Source organism: Somniosus microcephalus, chromosome 22 (genome assembly GCF_052327205.1).
Source record: "Somniosus microcephalus isolate GS21.2 chromosome 22, FLI_Smic_1.0, whole genome shotgun sequence".
Classification (NCBI taxonomy): domain Eukaryota; kingdom Metazoa; phylum Chordata; class Chondrichthyes; order Squaliformes; family Somniosidae; genus Somniosus; species Somniosus microcephalus.
In genome coordinates this window covers 9,289,853-9,312,790 of record NC_141008.1, presented here as the reverse complement: position 1 = coordinate 9,312,790, position 22,938 = coordinate 9,289,853, and the positions used below count along the sequence as shown (strand labels likewise).

The 22,938-nt window shown below is 48.2% G+C and overlaps 1 protein-coding gene across 2 annotated transcripts in view; it reads right to left on the bottom strand.

Annotated features, from left to right (window-relative positions):
- The window catches only part of ift22 (intraflagellar transport 22 homolog (Chlamydomonas)), a 58,912-nt gene that overhangs the window by 28,253 nt on the left and 7,721 nt on the right, over window positions 1-22,938 (bottom strand). For both annotated transcript variants that reach the window (XM_085964149.1, XM_085964150.1), the window contains one exon: window positions 18,629-18,831. In XM_085964149.1, the coding sequence (XP_085820275.1) occupies window positions 18,629-18,831 (203 nt within the window). The remainder of the gene's footprint in view (window positions 1-18,628; window positions 18,832-22,938) is intronic.

Sequence of the window (22,938 nt, the reverse complement as noted above, 5' to 3'; positions counted from 1 at the left end):
AGTATGGGGCGAAGGCTTCCCCGAGGTGGCTACGGCCTAACACCTTGGTCAAGTTTAGCCTCTGAGGGGGCCGATGGCCTAACACCTGCAACAGCTCGAGGGATGACCTAATGGAAGTGACCACAGCCGCAGACTGTAGGAATCCACCCAATCCGAGACCACCATACTGCCTCACCGTCCATCCGGTTGTTTCGTTCCAGGGCCGTAGATCGCCCTCATCTGTCATGGGTTGTATGTCTAATGTATCTATTTCAATCGCATGTAGTAATATCTGATTATGCTTTAAACTGTAGCTCTTTAATAAAAAGCCTTACAACTCCTAAAACCCTTTGGGTAATCTGTATGTGACCTGTGATCCAAATCTTACAAGATGCCTTAGTGGCCCTATTCCCATCCTGACCGTCCTTTTTTTATTTACAGCCTGTAAAATATTTTACTATTTTGTTTTATGTTCCTTGATAATTTAATTTCATAGTTCCTCTTTGCCTTCCTAATTTTTTTGGGACTTTTCTCCTAATCTCTTTGTATTCTCTTGTCATGCTCTCCCTTGCTGCCCATGTACTTAAAGTATGCCCCTTTCCTTACCCTCAATTTTTCCCTTATGGCATTATTCATCCATGGTGTCTCATTAGTGTTTAGCTTGTTTTTGCTTTTTTTAAGCAGATTATATTTTTCCTGGACTCTGTTGAATACCGTTTTAAATGTTTCCCATTGCTGTTCTATGTCATTGTTTGCTAATATTGTTGCCCATTTTACTTTCCCAAGTTCTATTCTCAGCCCTTCAAAATCAGCTTTTCTTCAATCTATTACCCTGGTCTTTGTCATACTTATGTCTTTCTCAATTATTATCTTAAAGCATATATTATGGTTACTATTGCCTAGATGTTCCCTTACTTTTACTTCTCTTATCTGCTCTGGTTCATTCCCCATTACTAGATCTAATAGCAAATCCTCCCTTGTTGGGTTTTACACATTGGGTTAGAAAGGAGTCCTGTAGACATTGTAGGAACTCCATTCCCTTATCCCCTTTACCTACCTCTTCTGTCCAATTAATATTGGGGTAGTTGAAATCCCCCATGATTATTATTCTGTCTTTTACTCATTTCCCTAATTTGTTTCCATATTTCTTCCTCCACCTCTCTTCCACTATTAGGTGATCTGTAGACTACCCATATTAGTGTGATTGATCCTTTATTATCTTTTCTCTCTATCCACATGGATTCTATTTCTGTTTTGCTGATAGCTGCCTCACTTTTTTCCACTGCCATTCGGTTATCCCCAATAAGTACAGCTACTCCACCTCTCCTTGTTTTCTCTCTATCTTTTCTAAATACTTTATACCTTGCAATGTTCCCAATCCTGATTTTTCTGTAGCCATGTCTCAGTAATCCCTACTATGTCTGGTTCCTCACAATGCAAGATTGCCTTCAGCTCCCGTTTTATTACAGACACTGTGTGCATTGCTGTACAGACAGTTTAACTCATTTTTAATAGAAACATAGAAGATAGGAGCAGGAGTAGGCCATTCGGCCCTTCGAGCCTGCTCTGCCATTCAATGAGATCATGGCTGATCATCCAAATTCAGTACCCGGTCCCTGCTTTCTCCCCATATCCCTTGATCCCTTTAGCCTTAAGAAATATATCCAACTCTTTCTTGAATATATTTAATGAACTGGCCTCCACCGCCCTCTGTGGCAGAGAATTCCACAGGTTCACCACTCTCTGGGTGAAGAAATTCCTCCTCATTTCTGTCCTAAATGGCTTACCCCTTATCCTTAGACTATGACCCCTGGTTCTGGACTCCCCAGCCATCAGAAATATCCTTCCTGCATCTAGTCTGTCCAGGCCCGACAGAATTTTATAGGTTTCGATGAGATCACTTCTCAATCTTCTAAACTCCAGTGAGTATAAGCCCAATCGACACAATCTCTCCTTATACGTCATTCCTGCCATCCCAGGTTATCAGCCTGGTGAATCTTCGCTGCACTCCTTCCATGGCAAGAACATCCTTCCTCAGGTAAGGTGATCAAAACTGCACACAATACTCAAGGTGCGGTCTCACCAAGGCCCTGTACAACTGTAGCAAGATATCCTTGTTCCTGTACTCGAACCCTCTTGCTACGAAGGCCAACATACCATTTGCCTTCTTAACCGCCTGCTGCACCTGCATGCTCACCTTCAGCGACTGGTGCACAAGAACACCCCTTTGCACTTCCCCTTCTCCCAATTTATTGCCATTCAAATAATAATCTGCCTTCCTGTTTTTGCCACTAAAGTGGATAACCTCACATTTATCCACATTATAGTGCATTTGCCATGTTTCTGCCCAATCACCCAACCTGTCCAAATCGTACTGGAGTTTCACGACATCCCCCTCACAGCATAACCTCCCACCCAGCTTTGTATCGTCTGCAAATTTGGAGATATTACATCCAATTCCCTCGTCCAGATCATTAATATATGTTGTGAACAGCTGGGGTCCTATGACCGATCCTTGCGGTACCCCACTAGTCACTGCCTGCCACTCGGAAAACGACCCGTTCATTCCAACTCTTCTGCTTTCTGTCCGCCAACCAGTTCTCTATCCAAGTCAATACCTTGCCCCCAATCCCATGTGCCTTAATTTTGCATGCTAATCTCTTATGTGGGACCTTATCGAAAGCCTTCTGAAAGTCCAAATACACCACAGCCACTGGTTCTCCCTTATCTATTTTACCAGTTACATCCTCAAAAAATTCCAGTAGATTAGTCAAGCATGATTTACCTTTTGTAAATCCATGTTGACTTTGACCGATTCTGTCACTGCTTTCCAAGTGCTCTGCTATTACATCTTTTATAATGGACTCCAGCATTTTCCCCACTACCGATGTCAGGCTTACCGGTCTATAATTCCCCGCTTTTTCTCTACCACCTTTTTTGAATAGTGGGGTAACATTAGCTACCCTCCAATCTGTTCCAGAGTCTATCGAGTTCTGGAAGATGACCAGCAATGCATCTACTATTTCTAGGGCCACTTCCTTAAGTACCCTGGGATGTAGATTATCAGGCCCTGGGGATTTATCAGCCTTCAGTCCCATCAATTTTCCTAACACCATTTCCCTACAAATACTGATTTCTTTCAGTTCCACCCTTTCATCAGACCCTATGTTCCCCGGCATCTCTGGGAGGTTATTTGTGTCCTCCTTTGTGAAGACAGAACCAAAATATGTGTTTAGTTGGCCTGCCATTTCTTTGTTCCCCATTATAAATTCCCCTGATTCTGACTGCAAGGGACCTACGCTTGACTTCACCAATCTTTTTCTCTTCACATATCGATAAAAGCTTTTACACTTAGTTTTTATGTTCCCTGCAAGCTTACTCTCATATTCTATTTTCCCCTTCTTAATTAATCCCTTTGTCCTCCTTTGTTGAATCCTAAACTGCTCCCAATCTTCAGGATTATTGCTTTTTCTGGCCAATTTATATGTCCTCTCTTTGGATCTTATGCTATCCCTAATTTCCCTTGTTAGCCACGGTTGAGTCACCTTTTTTGTTTTATTTTTATGCCAAACTGGGATGAACAAATTCTGTAGCTCATCCATTCGGTCTTTGAATGTTTGCCATTGCCGATCCAACGTCAACCCTTTGAGTGCCATTCCCCAATCAATCCTACCCAACTCGCTCCTCAGACCATCGTAGTTTCCTTTATTTAAATTGAGGACCCTAGTCTCTGATTCAACTACTTCATTCTCCATCTTAATGAAGAATTCGATCATATTATGATCGCTCCGACCCAAGGGGCCTCGTACAACAAGATTGCTAATTAATCCTTTTTCGTTACATAATACCCAGTCTAAGATGGCCTGATCTCTGGTTGGTTCCTCAACATATTGGTCCAGGAAACCATCCCGTAAACACTCCAGGAATTCCTCCTCCACAGTATTGTTACTAATTTGGTTGGCCCAATCTATATGTAGATTAAAGTCACCCATGATGACTGCTGTGCCCTTATTGCATGCTTCTTTAATTTCCCTTTTAATGCCATCCCCAACCTCCGCCTTACTGTTTGGAGGTCTATATACCACTCGCACTAACTTTTTTTCCCCCCTTAGTATTCCTCAATTCTACCCATACAGATTCCACATCATCAGAGCTAATATCCTTCATTACAATTGTGTTAATCCCTTCTTTAACCAGTAATGCTACCCCACCTCCCTTTCCTTTTTGCCTATCTTTCCTGAATATCGAATACCCCTGGATGTTGAGTTCCCAGTCTTGGCCATCCTTGAGCCACATTTCTGTAATCCCAACCAAATCATATTCATTTACCTCTTTTTGCGCAGCCAATTCATCCACCTTATTACAAATGCTCCTCGCATTAAGACACAAAGCCTTCAGGCTTGTTTTTTTAATGCTCTTAGACCTATAGCAGTCCCTTTCACTTTATTTTTAACCACTTTTTAACACTCCTTTTCTATAACTCTATTTATTCCCTGGCCATCAATGTCCTCCCTTACTTTACTCGTTCCTATGCTCTCAATTTCTGTTTTGTCTATATTTAGGCTGGTTTCATTTCTTGTAGATCCCCCCCGCCCTACTAGTTTAAAGCCTTTGCCACCTCCCTATTTACCCTTTCCGCTAGGACATGAGTCCCATCCCGGTTCAGGTGGAGCCCGTCTCATCGGTACAGTTCCTTCCTGTCCCAGTACTGGTGCCAGTGTCCCATGAAAAGCCACTCCTTAAGTCTCCTGATCTGACTGCTTCTATGGCAATTTGCACGTGGCTCAGGCAATAATCCAGAGATTATTACCCTCGAGGTCCTGCTTTTTAATTTAGCTCCTAACTCCTGGTACTCCTTCAGCAGGACCTCCTTCCTGTTCCTACCTATGTTGTTTGTTCCGACATGGACAACAACTGGATTTACCCCCTCCCTTTCCAAGTTCCTCTCCAGCCGCCTTGAGATATCCCTTACCCTCACCAAGTAGGCAACACACCCTTCGGGATTCTCGTTTTTGGCTGCAGAGGACGCTATTTGTCCCCCTAATTATAGAATCCCCCATGACTACCACATTTCTATTCTGCTCTCCTCCCCCCCCCCCCAACCCCCTCCCCCCCTTGGACAGCCTTCTGAGCCATGGTGCCTTGGTCTGAACTGTGGCTGTCCTCCCTGCAGTCTTTCTCCTTGTCCTCACATGTAGCGAGTACATCGTACCTGTTGGACAAAACTAGTGTCTGTGGGACCTCCTTCTCAACCTCTCCTAAGTCCCTGCTACCCGTCTCCCTAGCAGTCTCCCCTTCCTGAACCTGTGCTTTCCTCTGGGGTGTGACTGTATTCTGGATAAAAATGTTAAGAAATTCCTCCCCCTCCCTTATGTTTCAGAGTGTCTCTAACTCGCACTCCAGCTCAATGACTCTGAGCCGAAGTGACAGAAGACAGAAACATTTCCTGCAGATGAGAGTGCAATAACGGCACAGCAGTCATCATGGGTGACTTTAATCTACATATAGATTGGGCTAACCAAATTAGTAACAATACTGTGGAGGAGGAATTCCTGGAGTGTTTACGGGATGGTTTCCTGGACCAATATGTCGAGGAACCAACCAGAGATCAGGCCATCTTAGACTTGGTATTAGGTAATGAGAAAGGATTAATTAGCAATCTTGTTGTACGAGGCCCCTTGGGTCGGAGCGATCATAATATGATCGAATTCTTCATTAAGATGGAGAATGAAGCAGTTGACTCAGAGACTAGGGTCCTGAATTTAAATAAAGGAAACTACGACGGTATGAGGCGCGAGTTGGGTAGGATTGATTGGAGAAGGTCACTCAAAGGATTGATGGTGGATAGGCAATGGCAAACATTCAAAGACCGCATGGATGAACTACAGAATTTGTTCATCCCAGTTTGGCATAAAAATAAAACAAAAAAGGTGACTCAACCGTGGCTAACAAGGGAAATTAGGGATAGCATAAGATCCAAGGAGAAGGCATATAAATTGGCCAGAAAAAGCAGTAAACCTGAGGATTGGGAGCAGTTTAGGATTCAACAAAGGAGGACAAAGGGATTAATTAAGAAGGGGAAAATAGAATGAGAGTAAACTTGCAGGGAACATAAAAACTGACTGTAAAAGCTTGGTGAAGTCAAGCGTAGGTCCCTTGCAGTCAGAATCAGGGGAATTTATAATGGGGAACAAAGAAATGGCAGACCAATTAAATACATATTTTGGTTCTGTCTTCACAAAGGAGGACACAAATAACCTCCCAGAGATGTCGGGGAACATAGGGTCTGATGAAAGGGAGGAACTGAAAGAAATCAGTATTTGTAGGGAAATGGTGTTAGGGAAATTGACAGGACTGAAGGCCGATAAATCCCCAGGGCCTGATAATCTACATCCTACGGTACTTAAGGAAGTGGCCCTAGAAATAGTAGATGCATTGCTGATCATCTTCCAACATTCGATGGAATCTGGAACAGTACTCATGGATTGGAGGGTAGCTAATAGAGTCATAGAGTTTTACAGCACAGAAAGAGGCCCTTCGGCCCATCGTGTCTGCGCCGTCCATCAATCCCTGTCCAGTCTAATCCCATTTTCCAGCATTTGGTCCATAGCCTTGTATGCAATGGCATTTCAAGTGCTCATCCAAATGCTTCTTGAATGTCGTGAGGGTTCCTGCCTCTACCACCCTTTCAGGCAGCGAGTTCCAGATTCCAACCACCCTCTGGGTGAAAAAGTTCCTCCTCAAATCCCCTCTAAATCTCCTGCCCCTTACCCTGAATCTATGCCCCCTTGTTATTGACCCCCCTACTAAGGGGAAAAGTTCCTCTTTATCTACCCTATCTATGCCCCTCATCATTTTGTACACCTCAATCAGGTCCCCCCTCAGCCTTCTTTGCTCCAAGAAAAACAACCCCAGCCTGTTTAGTCTTTCTTCATAGCTGAGGCGCTCCATCCCAGGTAACATCCCGGTGAATCTTCTCTGCACCCTCTCCAAAGCAATCACATCCTTGCTATAGTGAGCGACCAGAACTGCACACAGTACTCCAGCTGTGGCCTCACCAGCGTTTTGTACAGCTCCATCATAACCTCCCTGCTCTTATATTCTATGCCTCGGCTAATGAAGGCAAGTATCCCATATGCCTTTTTAACCACCTTATCTACCTGTTCCGCTGCCTTCAGGGATCTATGTACATGTACACCAAGGTCCCTCTGAACTTCCTAGGGTCCTACCACTCATTGTGTATTCCCTTGCCTTATTTGCCCGTCCAAAATGCATCACCTCGCACTTTTCAGGGTTAAATTCCATTTGCCACTTTTCCGCCCATCTGACCAGCCCATCTGACCAATGTTACCCCACTATTCAAAAAAGGTGGTAGAGAGAAAACGGGGAATTACAGACTGACATCGGTAGTGGGGAAAATGCTGGAGTCCATTATAAAAGATGTAATAGCAGAGCACTTCGAAAACAGTGACAGGATTGGACAAAGTCAACATGGATTTACAAAAGGTAAATCGTGCTTGACTAATCCACTGGAATTTTTTGAGGATGTAACTGGTAAAATAGATAAGGGAGAACCAGTGGATGTGGTGTATCTGGACTTTCAAAAGGCTTTCAATCAGGTCCCGCATAAGAGATTAGCGTGTAAAGTTAAGGCACATGGGATTGGGGGCAAGGTATTGACTTGGATAGAGAACTGGTTGGCAGACAGAAAGCAAAGAGTTGGAATAAACGGGTCTTTTTCCGAGTGGCAGGCAGTGACTAGTGGGGTACCGCAGGGATCGGTCCTTGGACCCCAGCTATTCATAATATATATTAATGATCTAGACAAGGGAACTAGATGTAATATCTCCAAATTTGCAGACGACACAAAACTGGGTGGGCGTGTGTGCTGTGAGGAGGATGCCGAGAAACTCCAGTATGATTTGGACAGGTTAGGTGATTGGGCAGAAGCATGGCAGATGCAATATAATGTGGATAAATGCGAGGTTATCCACTTTGGTGTCAAAAACAGGAAGGCAGATTATCTGAATGGCAATAGATTGGGAGAAGGGGAAGTGCAACGAGTCCTGGGTGTCCTTGTGCACCAGTCGCTGAAGGTAAGCATGCAGGTGCAGCAGGCGGTTAAGGCGGCAAATAGTATGTTGGCCTTCGTAGCGAGAGGGTTTGAGTACAGGAACAAGGATGTCTTGCTGCAGTTGTACAGGGCCTTGGTGAGACCACATCTGGAGTATTGTGTGCAGTTTTGGTCGCCTTATCTGAGGAAGGATGTTCTTGCCATGGAAGGAGTGCAGCGAAGGTTCACCAGGCTGATACCTGGGATGGCAGGAATGACGTATGAGGAGAGATTGGGTCGATTGGGCTTATACTCGCTGGAGTTTAGAAGAATGAGAGGGGATCTCATTGAAACTTATAAAATTCTGACATGACTGGACAGACTAGATGCAGGATGGATGTTCCTGATGGTCGGGGAGTCCAGAACTAGGGGTCACAGTCTAAGGATAAGGGATAAGCCATTTAGGACAGAAATGAGAAGGAATTTTTTCACTCAGAGTGGTGAACCTGTGGAATTCGCGACCACAGAAGGCAGTAGAGGCCAATTCTTTAAATATATTCAAGAAGGAGTTGGATATATTTCTTAAGGCTAAAGGGATCAAGGGGTATGGGGAGAAAGCAGGGACAGGGTACTGAGTTTGGATGATCAGCCATGATCTCATTGAATGGCGGAGCAGGCTCGAGGGGCCGAATGGCCGACTCCTGCTCCTATCTTCTATGTTTCTATGTGGGAATATGGTAAAGTCTCGCTGCCAAAAACTCCCACATACTACAGTCCCGACACATAGCTTGCCCTGCCAGCTCTAGACTTTTAAAAATGTATTTGCTTATTTAATTAGTTAAAGTTTTAATCAAACTATTATTGAATTTATATTCATTAGTTTATCTAGTTAAGTTAATATTTAATAATGTAATAGTTATAGATCCCCAGCTCTTAGTTTAATGAAAAAAAACTGTAATACTCACCAACCAATCCTGTGACATCACTCCTTGTTTTTTTTTGTTTCCTAATCAAAGTGTCCTGGGCCTTCTCCTCTCCTGCTCAGGTCGCTGTGTCCTGGGCCTTCTCCTCTCCTGCTCAGGTCCGCTGTGTCCTGGGCCTTCTCCTCTCCCACTCAGGTCCGCTGTGTCCTGGGCCTTCTCCTCTCCCACTCAGGTCCGCTGTGTCCTGGGCCTTCTCCTCTCCCACTCAGGTCCGCTGTGTCCTGGGCCTTCTCCTCTCCCACTCAGGTCCGCTGTGTCCTGGGCCTTCTCCTCTCCCACTCAGGTCCGCTGTGTCCTGGGCCTTCTCCTCTCCCACTCAGGTCCGCTGTGTCCTGGGCCTTCTCCTCTCCCACTCAGGTCCGCTGTGTCCTGGGCCTTCTCCTCTCCCGCTCAGGTCCGCTGTGTCCTGGGCCTTCTCCTCTCCTGCTCAGGTCCGCTGTGTCCTGGGCCTTCTCCTCTCCCACTCAGGTCCGCTGTGTCCTGGGCCTTCTCCTCTCCCGCTCAGGATCGCTATGTCCTGGGCCTTCTCCTCTCCTGCTCAGGTCTGCTGTGTCCTGGGCCTTCTCCTCTCCTGCTCAGGTCCGCTGTGTCCTGGGCCTTTTCCTCTCCTGCTCAGGTCCGCTGTGTCCTGGGCCTTCTCCTCTCCCACTCAGGTCCGCTGTGTCCTGGGCCTTCTCCTCTCCTGCTCAGGTTCGCTGTGTCCTGGGCCTTCTCCTCTCCTGCTCAGGTCCGCTGTGTCCTGGGCCTTCTCCTCTCCCACTCGGGTCCGCTGTGTCCTGGGCCTTCTCCTCTCCCGCTCAGGTCCGCTGTGTCCTGGGCCTTCTCCTCTCCCGCTCAGGTCGCTATGTCCTGGGCCTTCTCCTCTCCCACTCAGGATCGCTATGTCCTGGGCCTTCTCCTCTCCTGCTCAGGTCTGCTGTGTCCTGGGCCTTCTCCTCTCCTGCTCAGGTCGCTGTGTCCTGGGCCTTCTCTCCTGCTCAGGTCCGCTGTGTCCTGGGCCTTCTCCTCTCCCGCTCAGGTCCGCTGTGTCCTGGGCCTTCTCCTCTCCTGCTCAGGTCCGCTGTGTCCTGGGCCTTCTCCTCTCTTGCTCAGGTCGCTGTGTCCTGGGCCTTCTCCTCTCCTGCTCAGGTCGCTGTGTCCTGGGCCTTCTCCTCTCCTGCTCAGGTCGCGGTGTCCTGGGCCTTCTCCTCTCCCGCTCAGGTCCGCTGTGTCCTGGGCCTTCTCCTCTCCCACTCAGGTCCGCTGTGTCCTGGGCCTTCTCCTCTCCCGCTCAGGTCCGCTGTGTCCTGGGCCTTCTCCTCTCCCGCTCAGGTCGCTGTGTCCTGGGCCTTCTCCTCTCCTGCTCAGGTTCGCTGTGTCCTGGGCCTTCTCCTCTCCCGCTCAGGTCCGCTGTGTCCTGGGCCTTCTCCTCTCCCACTCAGGTCCGCTGTGTCCTGGGCCTTCTCCTCTCCCACTCAGGTCCGCTGTGTCCTGGGCCTTCTCCTCTCCCACTCAGGTCCGCTGTGTCCTGGGCCTTCTCCTCTCCCACTCAGGTCCGCTGTGTCCTGGGCCTTCTCCTCTCCCACTCAGGTCCGCTGTGTCCTGGGCCTTCTCCTCTCCCACTCAGGTCCGCTGTGTCCTGGGCCTTCTCCTCTCCTGCTCAGGTCCGCTGTGTCCTGGGCCTTCTCCTCTCCCGCTCAGGATCGCTATGTCCTGGGCCTTCTCCTCTCCCGCTCAGGTCTGCTGTGTCCTGGGCCTTCTCCTCTCCTGCTCAGGTCCGCTGTGTCCTGGGCCTTTTCCTCTCCTGCTCAGGTCCGCTGTGTCCTGGGCCTTCTCCTCTCCCACTCAGGTCCGCTGTGTCCTGGGCCTTCTCCTCTCCTGCTCAGGTTCGCTGTGTCCTGGGCCTTCTCCTCTCCTGCTCAGGTCCGCTGTGTCCTGGGCCTTCTCCTCTCCCACTCGGGTCCGCTGTGTCCTGGGCCTTCTCCTCTCCCGCTCAGGTCCGCTGTGTCCTGGGCCTTCTCCTCTCCCGCTCAGGTCGCTATGTCCTGGGCCTTCTCCTCTCCCACTCAGGATCGCTATGTCCTGGGCCTTCTCCTCTCCTGCTCAGGTCTGCTGTGTCCTGGGCCTTCTCCTCTCCTGCTCAGGTCGCTGTGTCCTGGGCCTTCTCTCCTGCTCAGGTCCGCTGTGTCCTGGGCCTTCTCCTCTCCCGCTCAGGTCCGCTGTGTCCTGGGCCTTCTCCTCTCTTGCTCAGGTCGCTGTGTCCTGGGCCTTCTCCTCTCCTGCTCAGGTCGCTGTGTCCTGGGCCTTCTCCTCTCCTGCTCAGGTCGCGGTGTCCTGGGCCTTCTCCTCTCCCGCTCAGGTCCGCTGTGTCCTGGGCCTTCTCCTCTCCCACTCAGGTCCGCTGTGTCCTGGGCCTTCTCCTCTCCCGCTCAGGTCCGCTGTGTCCTGGGCCTTCTCCTCTCCCGCTCAGGTCGCTGTGTCCTGGGCCTTCTCCTCTCCTGCTCAGGTTCGCTGTGTCCTGGGCCTTCTCCTCTCCTGCTCAGGTCCGCTGTGTCCTGGGCCTTCTCCTCTCCTGCTCAGGTCTGCTGTGTCCTGGGCCTTCTCCTCTCCTGCTCAGGTCTGCTGTGTCCTGGGCCTTCTCCTCTCCCGCTCAGGTCTGCTGTGTCCTGGGCCTTCTCCTCTCCCGCTCAGGTCCAGTGTCCTGGGCCTTCTCCTCTCCCGCTCAGGTCGCTGTGTCCTGGGCCTTCTCCTCTCCTGCTCAGGTCCGCTGTGTCCTGGGCCTTCTCCTCTCCTGCTCAGGTCTGCTGTGTCCTGGGCCTTCTCCTCTCCCGCTCAGGTCACTGTGTCCTGGGCCTTCTCCTCTCCTGCTCAGGTTCGCTGTGTCCTGGGCCTTCTCCTCTCCCACTCAGGTCTGCTGTGTCCTGGGCCTTCTCTCCCGTTTTTTATGTTGCTACCGCCGCTTCCACTCAGGTCCGCTGATTTGATTTAGGTTTTTAGGATTTTGAAAGGAATTGATAGGGGGAGTCTAGGACAAGGGGAAATAACTTTAAATTCAGAGCCAGGCCATTCAGGAGAGAAGTTAGCAAACACTTCTTCATGCAAAGGGTGGTAAAAGTGTGGAACTCTCCCCCACAGAAAGCAGTAGACACTAGCTCAATTAATAATTTTAAATCTGAGATCGATAGATTTTTGCTAGCCAAGAGTATTAAGAGATATGGAGCCAAGTCAGGTAAATGGAATTAGGATACAGATCAGCCATGATCTCACTGAATAGTGCAAGAGGCTCGAGGGTCCTGTATAGCCTACTCCTGTTCTTATGTTCCTATATTATACCCTTCTCCCAAGTCTCAGAAATAACTATCAATGAAACCCACTACCCCAATGTTAAATGATAGCTTTGACAATAGGAAGGCTGTATTTCCCTCATTGATTTATCAGTGATAACTGGAACAAAATCTCTGTACTCAGCCTGCATTAACACACAACACTTCTGGGTCAGAAACCACCAGCCAATGCTTATCTGACTTCCGTCGGCCATAATGTAACTAGCTGGGGAGCCCCGCGTTGTGAGGGCAATTTTGGGGCGCTTGGTCTCCCTGCCCCTGTGTGTCCCCCCTCTCCCTGTCATGTCCTCTCCCTCCCCTCCCTCCCCTCTGTCCCTCTCTCCGGCCCCTCCCCCTGCCTAGCGCCTGAGGTCCGGAGCTAAGGTCCCCCGCGTATCGCGCGGCTGATGGACGGCCGCTGTGGGCGGGCGGCGCATGCGCGGTCAGCGCAAGCCCCCCGCGATTTCCCGAGGCTCTCTTTCCCCCCCCCCCCGCGATTTCCCGAGGCGCTCTCCCCCCCCCCCCCCGCGATTTCCCGAGGCTCCCCCCCACCCCCCGCGATTTCCCGAGGCTCCTCCCCCTCCCCTCCTCCCCACTTTATATATATAGATGTGTATCATCTATGCCTTGCAGACCCCAGCTCACAGAAAACCACAATTATTCCTCCAAGTACTGTTTCTAGTAATAAGATTGTATCAGTTAAAAAATCAACACACAAAAAGTCAATTTTTGTCACACACCAACTCATGTCTCAGATCTATGTTTCTGAGATATAATCTGTACCCCAAAGGTGCAGTATCTGTGGATAATCTAGCGATGCAGAGGTACAGCTGGATCCAATGAGGGTGAAACATCAATTTCTGCATGTAATGCAGAAGTGAACAATGAGAGTTTGTATGGCAGAACACAACCTGTTTTAGGCAAAGAAATTCAGCTGTAATGGGACACCAGTGAGCCTCAGCCGCATGTTTCCCATTATTATCCGCTCCGCTGGAGAGGGTGTGGATAGCGGACCATATGCTGTTGTAAAGTCCTGAATTAAAACCCTTTTGGATATGAACAACTAGCACCATTGTTGGTACCACTGTGCTCAAATCAAGACTCAGCACACTGCCCTCCTGCTCGAACTCATTCTTTCCCAGAGCAGCAACAACTTGCATTAATACAGCATCTTTCACATACAAAACACCCCAAGGCACTTTAGAGAGGAGTATCAAGAGGAACAGGAACCCCAAACTATGGAGGAGAAATTAGGGGAGGTGATTGAAGCCTGGAAGAAAAGGTAGCTTTTGAGAAGGTTTTTAAAAAGAAGAGAGAAGTAGAGTGGCAGAAAAGGGAGAATTCCAAAGGGCAGGGCAAAGGGTGGAGTGGAGGGAAGGTGTGATGTTAAGGAGACCAGAATAAGAATATTGAAGGGTGTGAGGGGGAGACCAAGTCTGGGGTGAAGGAAGACCATGGAGCGATTTGAGGACAAGAACAAGGAGCCAGCGTAGGCCGGAAAGGACAAGAATGATGATGCACAGGGCTTGGTGTGGGAGAGGGTACAGGCAGCTGCACTTTGGACAAGTTGAAGTTTATTGATGGCAAATTAAAGAAAGCCAGCAAGAGGAGCATTGGAGTAACTGAATCTGGAAAAGCATGGATAAGGGTTTCCATGGTGGATCTTAAATAGGGGCAGAGGCGGCAATATTAAAGAGTTGGAAATAAGCGGTCTTGGTGAGGGAGAATGTGGGGTTTACAATTCCCCTCAGGATTGAGCAGGACTCCAAGGTTCCGCATGGTCTTGTTGAACCTGAGTAATAGGCTAGGGAGGGTGATGGGATAGTGTCATGGGAGCGGAGGTTGTGGTGAGCACCGAATACTATGGTTTTGGTCTTGGTTTTGAAGGAAGCTGTGCCGGAAGCTGTGCCTAATGCAGGACTTGATATCGAACAGACAGTTTGACAGAACAGAACCAAGCAAGGGATTGAGAAGTGGTGGAGAGATATTGTCAGCATACAATTGGAAGTTAACCTTATGCCTGCAGATGATGTCACCAAAGGGCAGCATATAGATGAAGAAAAGGCATCCCTCAAGGGGACACCCGAGATGACAATATGGGGAGAGAGGCAAAGCCATTACAAGAGATGTGTTGGCTGTAATTAGATAGGTAGGGCAACAGAGGACCAAGTTATCAAATATATCAATGGCTGTGGAAAGACCAAGATGAATGAGAAGGAATAGCATACCATGATCAATGCCACAGAGAATGTTGTTAATGACTGGTCAAGGAATTCAAACAGGGAGTTTCTAGATAGATGGGCACAGAACTGGAAAGTGACCAGGACCTTAGAGAGGAAAGGGAGGTTAGTGATTGGGTGATAGAGAGGCCATATGAATCAAGGGTAGGTTTTATTTTAAGTAATGGGGTAATGACCGGATTTGAATCGGAGAAGTACAATACTTGTGGAAAGGAAACAGTTAATAATGCCAGCTAATATGGGAGCTGGGATATGTAGCTGCATAATCAGGGGGAGGATGGGATTGGATCTAGGGAGCCAGAGAGGAGTCTCATGGAATTAAAAACAGAAAATGCTGGAAAACACTCAGCAGATCAGGCAGCATCTGTGGAGAGAGAAACCGAGTTAACGTTTCAGGTCGATGATCTTTCATCAGAACTGGGAACCAGAGTCTCATGGATGTTAGTCTGGACAAGGAAAGGAGAGGAGATGGGGAGAAACTGCCATGAGACTAACGGTTAAGGTTGTAGTGGTTAGGAGACTGGGTGGGTCTGGGAGGAAGGGCGAGGGTGTGAAGGAAGGAGACCAAATTTTAAAGACAATAAAATTAATAGGCCTCGCATTTGGTATTCTGGGCAAGTGCACAACCAACTGTCTTTTTTTAATTAATTCCTGGGATGCCTCCTTAAAACCCACCTCAGAATCACAGAAACCCCACAGTGCAGATAGAGGCCATTTCGGCCCATCGAGCCTGCACCGACACATATCCCACCCGATCCCCGTAACCCCACGTATTTAATCCCCCTAACACTAAGGGTCAATTTATCATAGCCAATCAACCTAACCCGCACATCTTTGGACTGTGGGAGGAAACCGGAGCACCCGGAGGAAACCCACGCAAACACGGGGAGAATGTGCAAACTCCACACAGTCACCCGAGGCCGGATTCGAACCCGGGTCCCTGGCGCTGTGAGGCAACAGTGCTAACCACTATGCCACCGTCCCTGACCAAACTCCTTCTTTGGCTGAGCGTCTATTATTTGATTACGTCTCTGTGAAGCACCTTGGGATGTTTTTCCACATTAGAGGTTCTATATAAATGCAAGTTGTTGTGATTGTGATACTCTTTTTATGCTATGGGCCTTTCTCCTTAAGGGCCCATAATTCCAGGGCAGGAATTCCTTTCCAGATCCACTGGGTTCCACCGCATGAGCCCAACATCTGAAATCCCACCCCGATCGCCTGACAGCAGTTTGGGGGAAGTCTGGGGACAATTTGTGGCTTTCCTGGGAATTCCGCCTAGATCGCTGCTCTCAGGCCTATTGGATCTCTTGTCTGCTAAGAGCACAGTCATGTGTTCTGTTGTGAGCTTTCTAAAAGCCCCAAAGATATTAAAGAGCAAAGGTTCCCAGATGGGATCCATTACCTCAGAATGCAGACGCTGGTTTCCCTGCCGGGAAATATTAAATCTTTATTATTCCTCACTGACTCATTAAGGCCACCTCCCCCCATTGTTTCTCCAATCTTCTGCAGGTCACTTCTTAACTATTAAAATGCCCCTTCCCCAGGATTGGGACAAGGTCAACAGTCTGCAGTCCCAACCTACTGCACCTCTTGTGGTGGAGCATGAACCCAGCACTTTGAGGCCCAAAGTGATTTGGGACCCTGTAGTGAAAACTCCTGAGATAAACGAAAGCCTATTAAGTCGGCTCCAGCATGTCTGAAGGAAAAGGACTCTTAAAAGGTCGCTTAAACACCTGCTTGGTTATGTTGTGGACACATTGGCCCAGAAATTCGGGTCGGAGGCTTCCCGCGGGTGTACGCCCCCGACCTGCACTTACCTAGCGCGCCGGCCGTTGAGCTGTGGGCCCGCGTGGGATTCCGATCCTGGGCCTCCTCCAACTGCCGGCGCGCAGTGCTTGCGTATCCCAGGGGCGCAGTTAGTTCGATGCGTCCCCTGGGATCATGTGGGCCATGGAGAGCCAATCGGAGCAGGGAAATACCCATTCATAAAATTGACAGGAAGACCTGTCAAAACTATAAATACTTTAAGCCCCAAAACATCAATAAAACTTCAAATAATTTTTTTTTTAAATCACATTTTTAAAATAACTATAAATTACATAAAATAACTATTTTAAACAATAATTTAAATTTTTGAAAAAATGAATTACATTTTCTAATGGGGCTAAAAATAAACTTACCTTTCTCTAAAGTATTTAAAAATAATAAACCTGTGGAAAAAATGTTTTAATTTTAATTAATTCACCACTTGTTAAAGCCTTGCGCCCGCTTTTTAAAAGTGTAACTGCTGGAGACTTACCCTCCTGGAGAAAGCTGCAAAAAAAACGTAAGTTCCAGGCGCACGCGTTCCACCTCTGAGCCCCTTCCTTTAAGGGAATGGAAGTTCCGGTTTCCCACGCATGTGCACTGCATGCAGGAAACCGGCACTTTTGTTGGGCCTATGGGTGAGTACCCCGTGCGAACTCACCTGTGGGGACCCGAATTTCTGGGCCATTGTAAAAGACCACACAGCGGAGGGTAGATCACCGTAGTAACAAGAATGGGTCCAGGCCGGCTGCAGATCATTTTGAACACCTGCATACCAATGTTCCCGTTAAGCTGCACGGCCGCACGGCGGTCTGAAGGTCACACGCAGGCCGCTCAGCGGTTTTACAATGGAAAAACCGCCCAGTCCTTTAAAGGGGCCACGCATCCAAAAACAAAAATTAGCGACAATATTGCTGCACGTTACATTGTGCAAACTGAGAGAAAACAAGTAACGTGTCAATCAATCATGAGCTGTATTTGTAGGAACATATTGCTGACAAGCCACTGCCCAGAGGTGCGGTTCAATGTTATAAAGGACTTTAAAAAGCTGGGGCAGAATTCAGAGTGGAAAGAGACACAGCTCCACCACAACTGCTCCGACTTTACCTTTCACTTCCTGGTGGCACCACCTCACCTGGAATCTTCCTGACTCTTGCTACCTCACGGCTTCATACCGTGGGGCAGCACGGTGGCATAGTGGTTAGCACTGTTGCCTCACAGCGCCAGGGACCCGGGTTCGAATCCGGCCTCGGGCGACTGTCTGTGTGGAGTTTGCACATTCTCCCCGTGTTTGCGTGGGTTTACTCCGGGTGCTCCGGTTTCCTCCCACAGTCCAAAGATGTGCGGGTTAGGTTGATTGGCTATGATAAATTGACCCTTAGTGTTAGCGGGATTAAATACGTGGGGTTACGGGGATAGGGTGGGATATGTGTTGGTGTAGGGGTTACGGGGATCGGGTGGGATATGTGTCGGTGCAGGCTCGATGGGCCGAAATGGCCTCTATCTGCACTGTGTGGTTTCTGTGATTTCTGTGAAAGCCACGCTACACTACAACGGTATCCATCCCAATACTTGGAATCTTCCCAACAAGCTTGAGCCAATCAGGAGTATATAACTTTCGTCAGGGGTTAGTCTAGGATTCCAAAAGGTTTTGCATATGGGAATTCAGAAGGTGGTGTTGTATTGCTAAGGCAATTCAAATTGTGCGTAAACCCAAGATATTGTTTAAATTCTAATGTCAATTTTATAGTGTAATAATAATAAATGCTTGATTTCTTTATTAAGTCATGGTTCATGCCTGAAGTTTCTTTAGGAAAAAGAGCCCATTAAATTAAAAATTAAATTAAATCATGTGGAGATAAAAAGGCAATTCCCCAAATGAATGTGTAAAATCACTTCACACCTTTTTGCTCCTACAACCTAGATCTGACCTTTTACAGGAGGGATCATCTCCTCCCTCATTTCTCCCACCACCCCACCCCGAAGAAAGTGATTGCTACAACTAATCCATATGTGTCTTGGTTTATTAGTTGTTGTACAGGGTGGTCGAATACAGAAAAATGCTCGATTGGAAGTATTGCTCTAAGAGAAAAAAGCATTTATCAACATACGATGCTACATGCAGCTGTATTCCGCAGCAGAGATTCTCCCTCTAGCAATTTTCTTCTTGACATCGGAGATTGCTTAACTATTGGTTGGATTGCAGTGGAAGGCATCCCTTGGAACCTGCTACTGAGAGTAATGTAATTCCTTCACACTTACCCAAGCTAGGCCGCCCTCTGCCAGCTGCTGAGTTTGGCTTGTGGTGAGCAACTAGAAGGCACTGAGAGTCATGCAACCGCTGCTGCTGCACAAATGAGAAATAGAATGTCTCAATCTCCTTCAGGTGGCTGGGCACATCCACGTTAAACACAATGACAACTCCATTGGAATCCTTCATTAAAGCTGGCCAGCAAGTTTCAAACCTTCAGAGAGGAAAAGAACAATTTCACAAACTTATCTTAATTGTTATATTAACCAGAACAGAGCTAATGCATATAAATGGAATGTAAACTGTCAACGTGGCAGATTTATTAAATATCCAAGCATATCTCAGTTGAAATTTTACATATTAAATTAAATAATAATTAGCCATCTTATTTTCAGAACAGCTGAAGAATTGAAGTGTGGTTTTCCACTTTTTTTGAAGGCTCGATTTACAGAGTTTGGTTCCCATTCCCCTTGCCTCACATTCCTTTTGTGAATGACATAGAATTTTACAGCACAGAAACAGGCCATTGGCCCCAGCAGGTCTGGGCCGGTGTTTATGCTCCACATGAGCCTCCTCTCACGTTATTTCATATCACCCCATCAACATAACCTTCTATTCCCTTCTCCCTCACGTGCTTATCTAGCTTCCCCTTAAATGCATCTCTGCTATTCGCCTCAACCACTCCATGTGGTAGTGAGTTCCACATACTCTTAACTCTCTGGGTAAAGAAGTTTCTCTTGAATTCCTTATTGCATTTATTAGTGACTATCTTATATTTCTGGTCTCTAGTTTTGGACTCCCCCCATAAGTGGAAGCATCTTCTCTGCATTTACTGTATTGAACACCATCATAATTTTTAAAGACCTCTATCAGGTCACCTCTCAGTCTTCTCTTTTTTAGTGAAAAGAGCCCCAACCTTTTCCATCTTTCCTGATAAGTTGTACTCTCTCAGTTCTGAGATCATCCTTATAAATCTTCTTTGTACTTTCTCCAATTCTTCGATATCCTTTTTGTAAAATGGAGACCAGAACTGCATACAGTTTTGGTCTCCTTATTTAAAGAAGGATATACTTGCATTGGAGGCAGTGCAGAGAAGGTTCACGAGGTTGATTCCGGAGATGAAGGGGTTGTCTTATGAAGAAAGGTTGAGCCTATACTCATTGGAGTTTAGAAGAATGAGAGGGGATCTTATTGAAACATATAGGGGGAAAAATTCGGTTGCTTTTCGCCTCCCGTTAGCGCCCTGAGAGGGCCCTAATGGGGCGCAAAGCAACTAGCGCCCGGGCGCAGCACCGCCAATGCCCCCCGCGAAATTCAGAGGGAGGTTAGCGGTGGCAGTAACCGTTAGCGCCCCGTGGCGCTGCGTTGCCGGCGATGATGTAATCGCCATGCGCAGCGCCCTGCTTGCACCCCGGCCGCGATCTTCGGTAGCGCCCCGACCCTGTTGGACTTACCGCCGGACGCTATGTCCAACGGGGTCGGGGGGCCTACCTGTGGCCAGGGCGGCGCTAATTAAAGGCGAGGTGCCGGTCGGCCATTTTTGTTGCTGGCCGGCCCCCGTTGCCATCCCCACCTCCTCTGCAGCCCCCCTGCGGAGTTCTGGCTGCGCTCCGTGAGTCCGGCACTTCTCTTGAGTGACGGGCTCTTTTGCCAGCGCTCCGATCCCTGGTGGCCCAGCTGGGCCCCGGGTCGTGCTTTAAGGAGAGGAAGGCCTGCAGTACCGCAGCACACAGTCCCGCGATATTCCCTCGCGGTGCCCCAAGAGGGAGGCGGGGCGCTTCTGTAGCGCCCCGCTTCCCTCTTGGGGCGCTACCAATGAATTTCAGCCGCGGGGGCGCTAAAAGTACCGCCCCAGCGAAGTTAGCGCCCCCTTTGGGGCGTGACTCAATTTTTCCCCCATAAGATTCTGAAGGGGCTTGACCGGGTAGATGCAGAGCGGATGTTTCCCCTCGTGGGGGAATCTAGAACTAGGGGGCATAATTTCAGAATAAGCGTGCACCCTTTCAAATCGAAAATAAGGAGAAATTTCTTCTCTCAGAGGGTCGTGAATCTTTGGAATTCTCTTCCCCAGAGTGCTGTGGAGGCTGGGTCATTGAATATATTTAAAGTGGAGATAGACAGATTTTGAATGATAAGGGAGTCGAGGGTTATGGGGAGCGGGCAGGGAAGTGGAGTTGAGGCCAAGTTCAGATCAGCCATGATCTTATTGAATGGCGGAGCAGGCTCGAGGGGCCAAATGACCGACTCCTGCTCCTATGTCTTATTCCAAGTGTGGCCTAACCAAAGTTCTATATAAATTTAACTTAACTTCTCTGCTTTTGAATTCTAATCTTCTGCATCTAATCCTAATTCTAATTCTAATTAACCCCAGTGCTTTGTTTTCACTTTAGTAGCTTTGTTAACCTGCATTGTTACTTTTAATGATTTGTGAATCTGTACCCCTAGATCCCTTTGCGTCTCTACCCCATTTAGACACTTACTTTCCAAGGAGTATGTGGCCTCCTTATTCTTCCAACCAAACTGAACCACCTCACACTTATCTATAGTGAAATTAATTTGCCATATAAATGTCCGTTCTGCAAGTTTGTTAATGGGATCTTGTATTTTGTCGCAGTCTTCCTCAGTATTAACTGTACCTCCCAATTTGGTGTCATCCTCAAGTTTTGATATTGTACTTCCAATTCCCGAGTTTAAGTCATTTATGTAAATGGTGAACAACAGTGGTCCCAGCACCGATCCCTGTGGAACACCACTTCCCACCATTCTGAGTAACTACCTTTAACCCCTACTCTCAGTTTTCTGTTTTGTAGCCACTTTGTTATCCATTCTGCTACTTGTCCCCGACTCCACATGCTCTGACCTTAGTCGTGAGTCTATTATGCGGTACCTTATCGGAAGGCTTTTGAAAGTCCATATATAATATTCAATGCATTACCCTTGTCTTCTCTTTCTGTTACTTCTTCGAAAAATTCAATAAGGTTGGTCAAGCATGACCTTCCCTTTTGAAATCCATGCTGACTACTCTATTATATTATATTTTTGATTTCTAGATTTTTTTCTATTATATCTTTGAGTAAAGATTTCAGTATCTTTCCTACAACCACTGCCACTTTGTAACTGACTGGTGAGCAGTGCATGAGCAACAAGACTGGATACAGTTTTCCAACCTTTCCCTAAGTAAGTGACTCCCCTGCACGGGATGCTTCCTCAGCCATCTCCAGCTGGGATCAAGCATTGCCCATATGGAGATCCCAATTGCTGCCATTCCATGGCACTGGTCAGCGCACTGCAACTGCTAGGCAGCTTATATTGAGCTTTTAATGTTCTATTGAAATTGTATGGGCCATTTAACCAGTGCCTGATACTGCGTCCAGTCTACTTTAACACGCCCAGACTGACATGGAACATGGCCATTCACTCCCAGATTACTCAGTACTATCATTGTACAGAACTTGCCAATAAATGTGGGAAATCTGTGAAAGCTGAGGGTGGGCTCATACACTATGACTCTTGTAAATTAGATCACTAGACACTCCCAGGGATGGTTCTCATCAGAAATAATAGGCACAGAGTGACTTGTTTGCACAGATAGACTCCCCATTGTGGCTACATCCTTGAAATAACTGCTTTCAAAGTAAAATAGATGAAGCAACCCACAATGAAATGCAAATCGGCAGTGAGTGTGTGCGATGCATCAATAGATTTGAGATCTGGTGCCATCATGGAGTGAGTGAGCTGTGTGGTCAAACAGCACTGGATGGGGTATTGGGGCCCGGCGGCACTGGATAGGGTATTGGGGTCCGGCGGCACTGGATAGGGTATTGGGGCCTGGCGGCACTGGATGGGGTATTGGGGCCTGGCGGCACTGGATGGGGTATTGGGGCCCGGCGGCACTGGATGGGGTATTGGGGCCCGGCGGCACTGGAGAGGGTATTGGGGTCCGGCGACACTGGAGAGGGTATTGGGGCCCGGCGACACTGGATGGGGTATTGGGGCCTGGCGGCACTGGATGGGGTATTGGGGCCTGGCGGCACTGGATGGGGTATTGGGGCCTGGCGGCACTGGATGGGGTATTGGGGCCCGGCGGCACTGGATAGGGTATTGGGGTCCGGCGGCACTGGAGAGGGTATTGGGGCCCGGCGGCACTGGATGGGGTATTGGGGCCTGGCGGCACTGGAGAGGGTATTGGGGTCCAGCAGCACTGGAGAGGGTATTGGGGCCCGGCGACACTGGATGGGGTATTGGGGCCTGGCGGCACTGGATGGGGTATTGGGGCCTGGCGGCACTGGATGGGGTATTGGGGCCCGGCGGCACTGGAGAG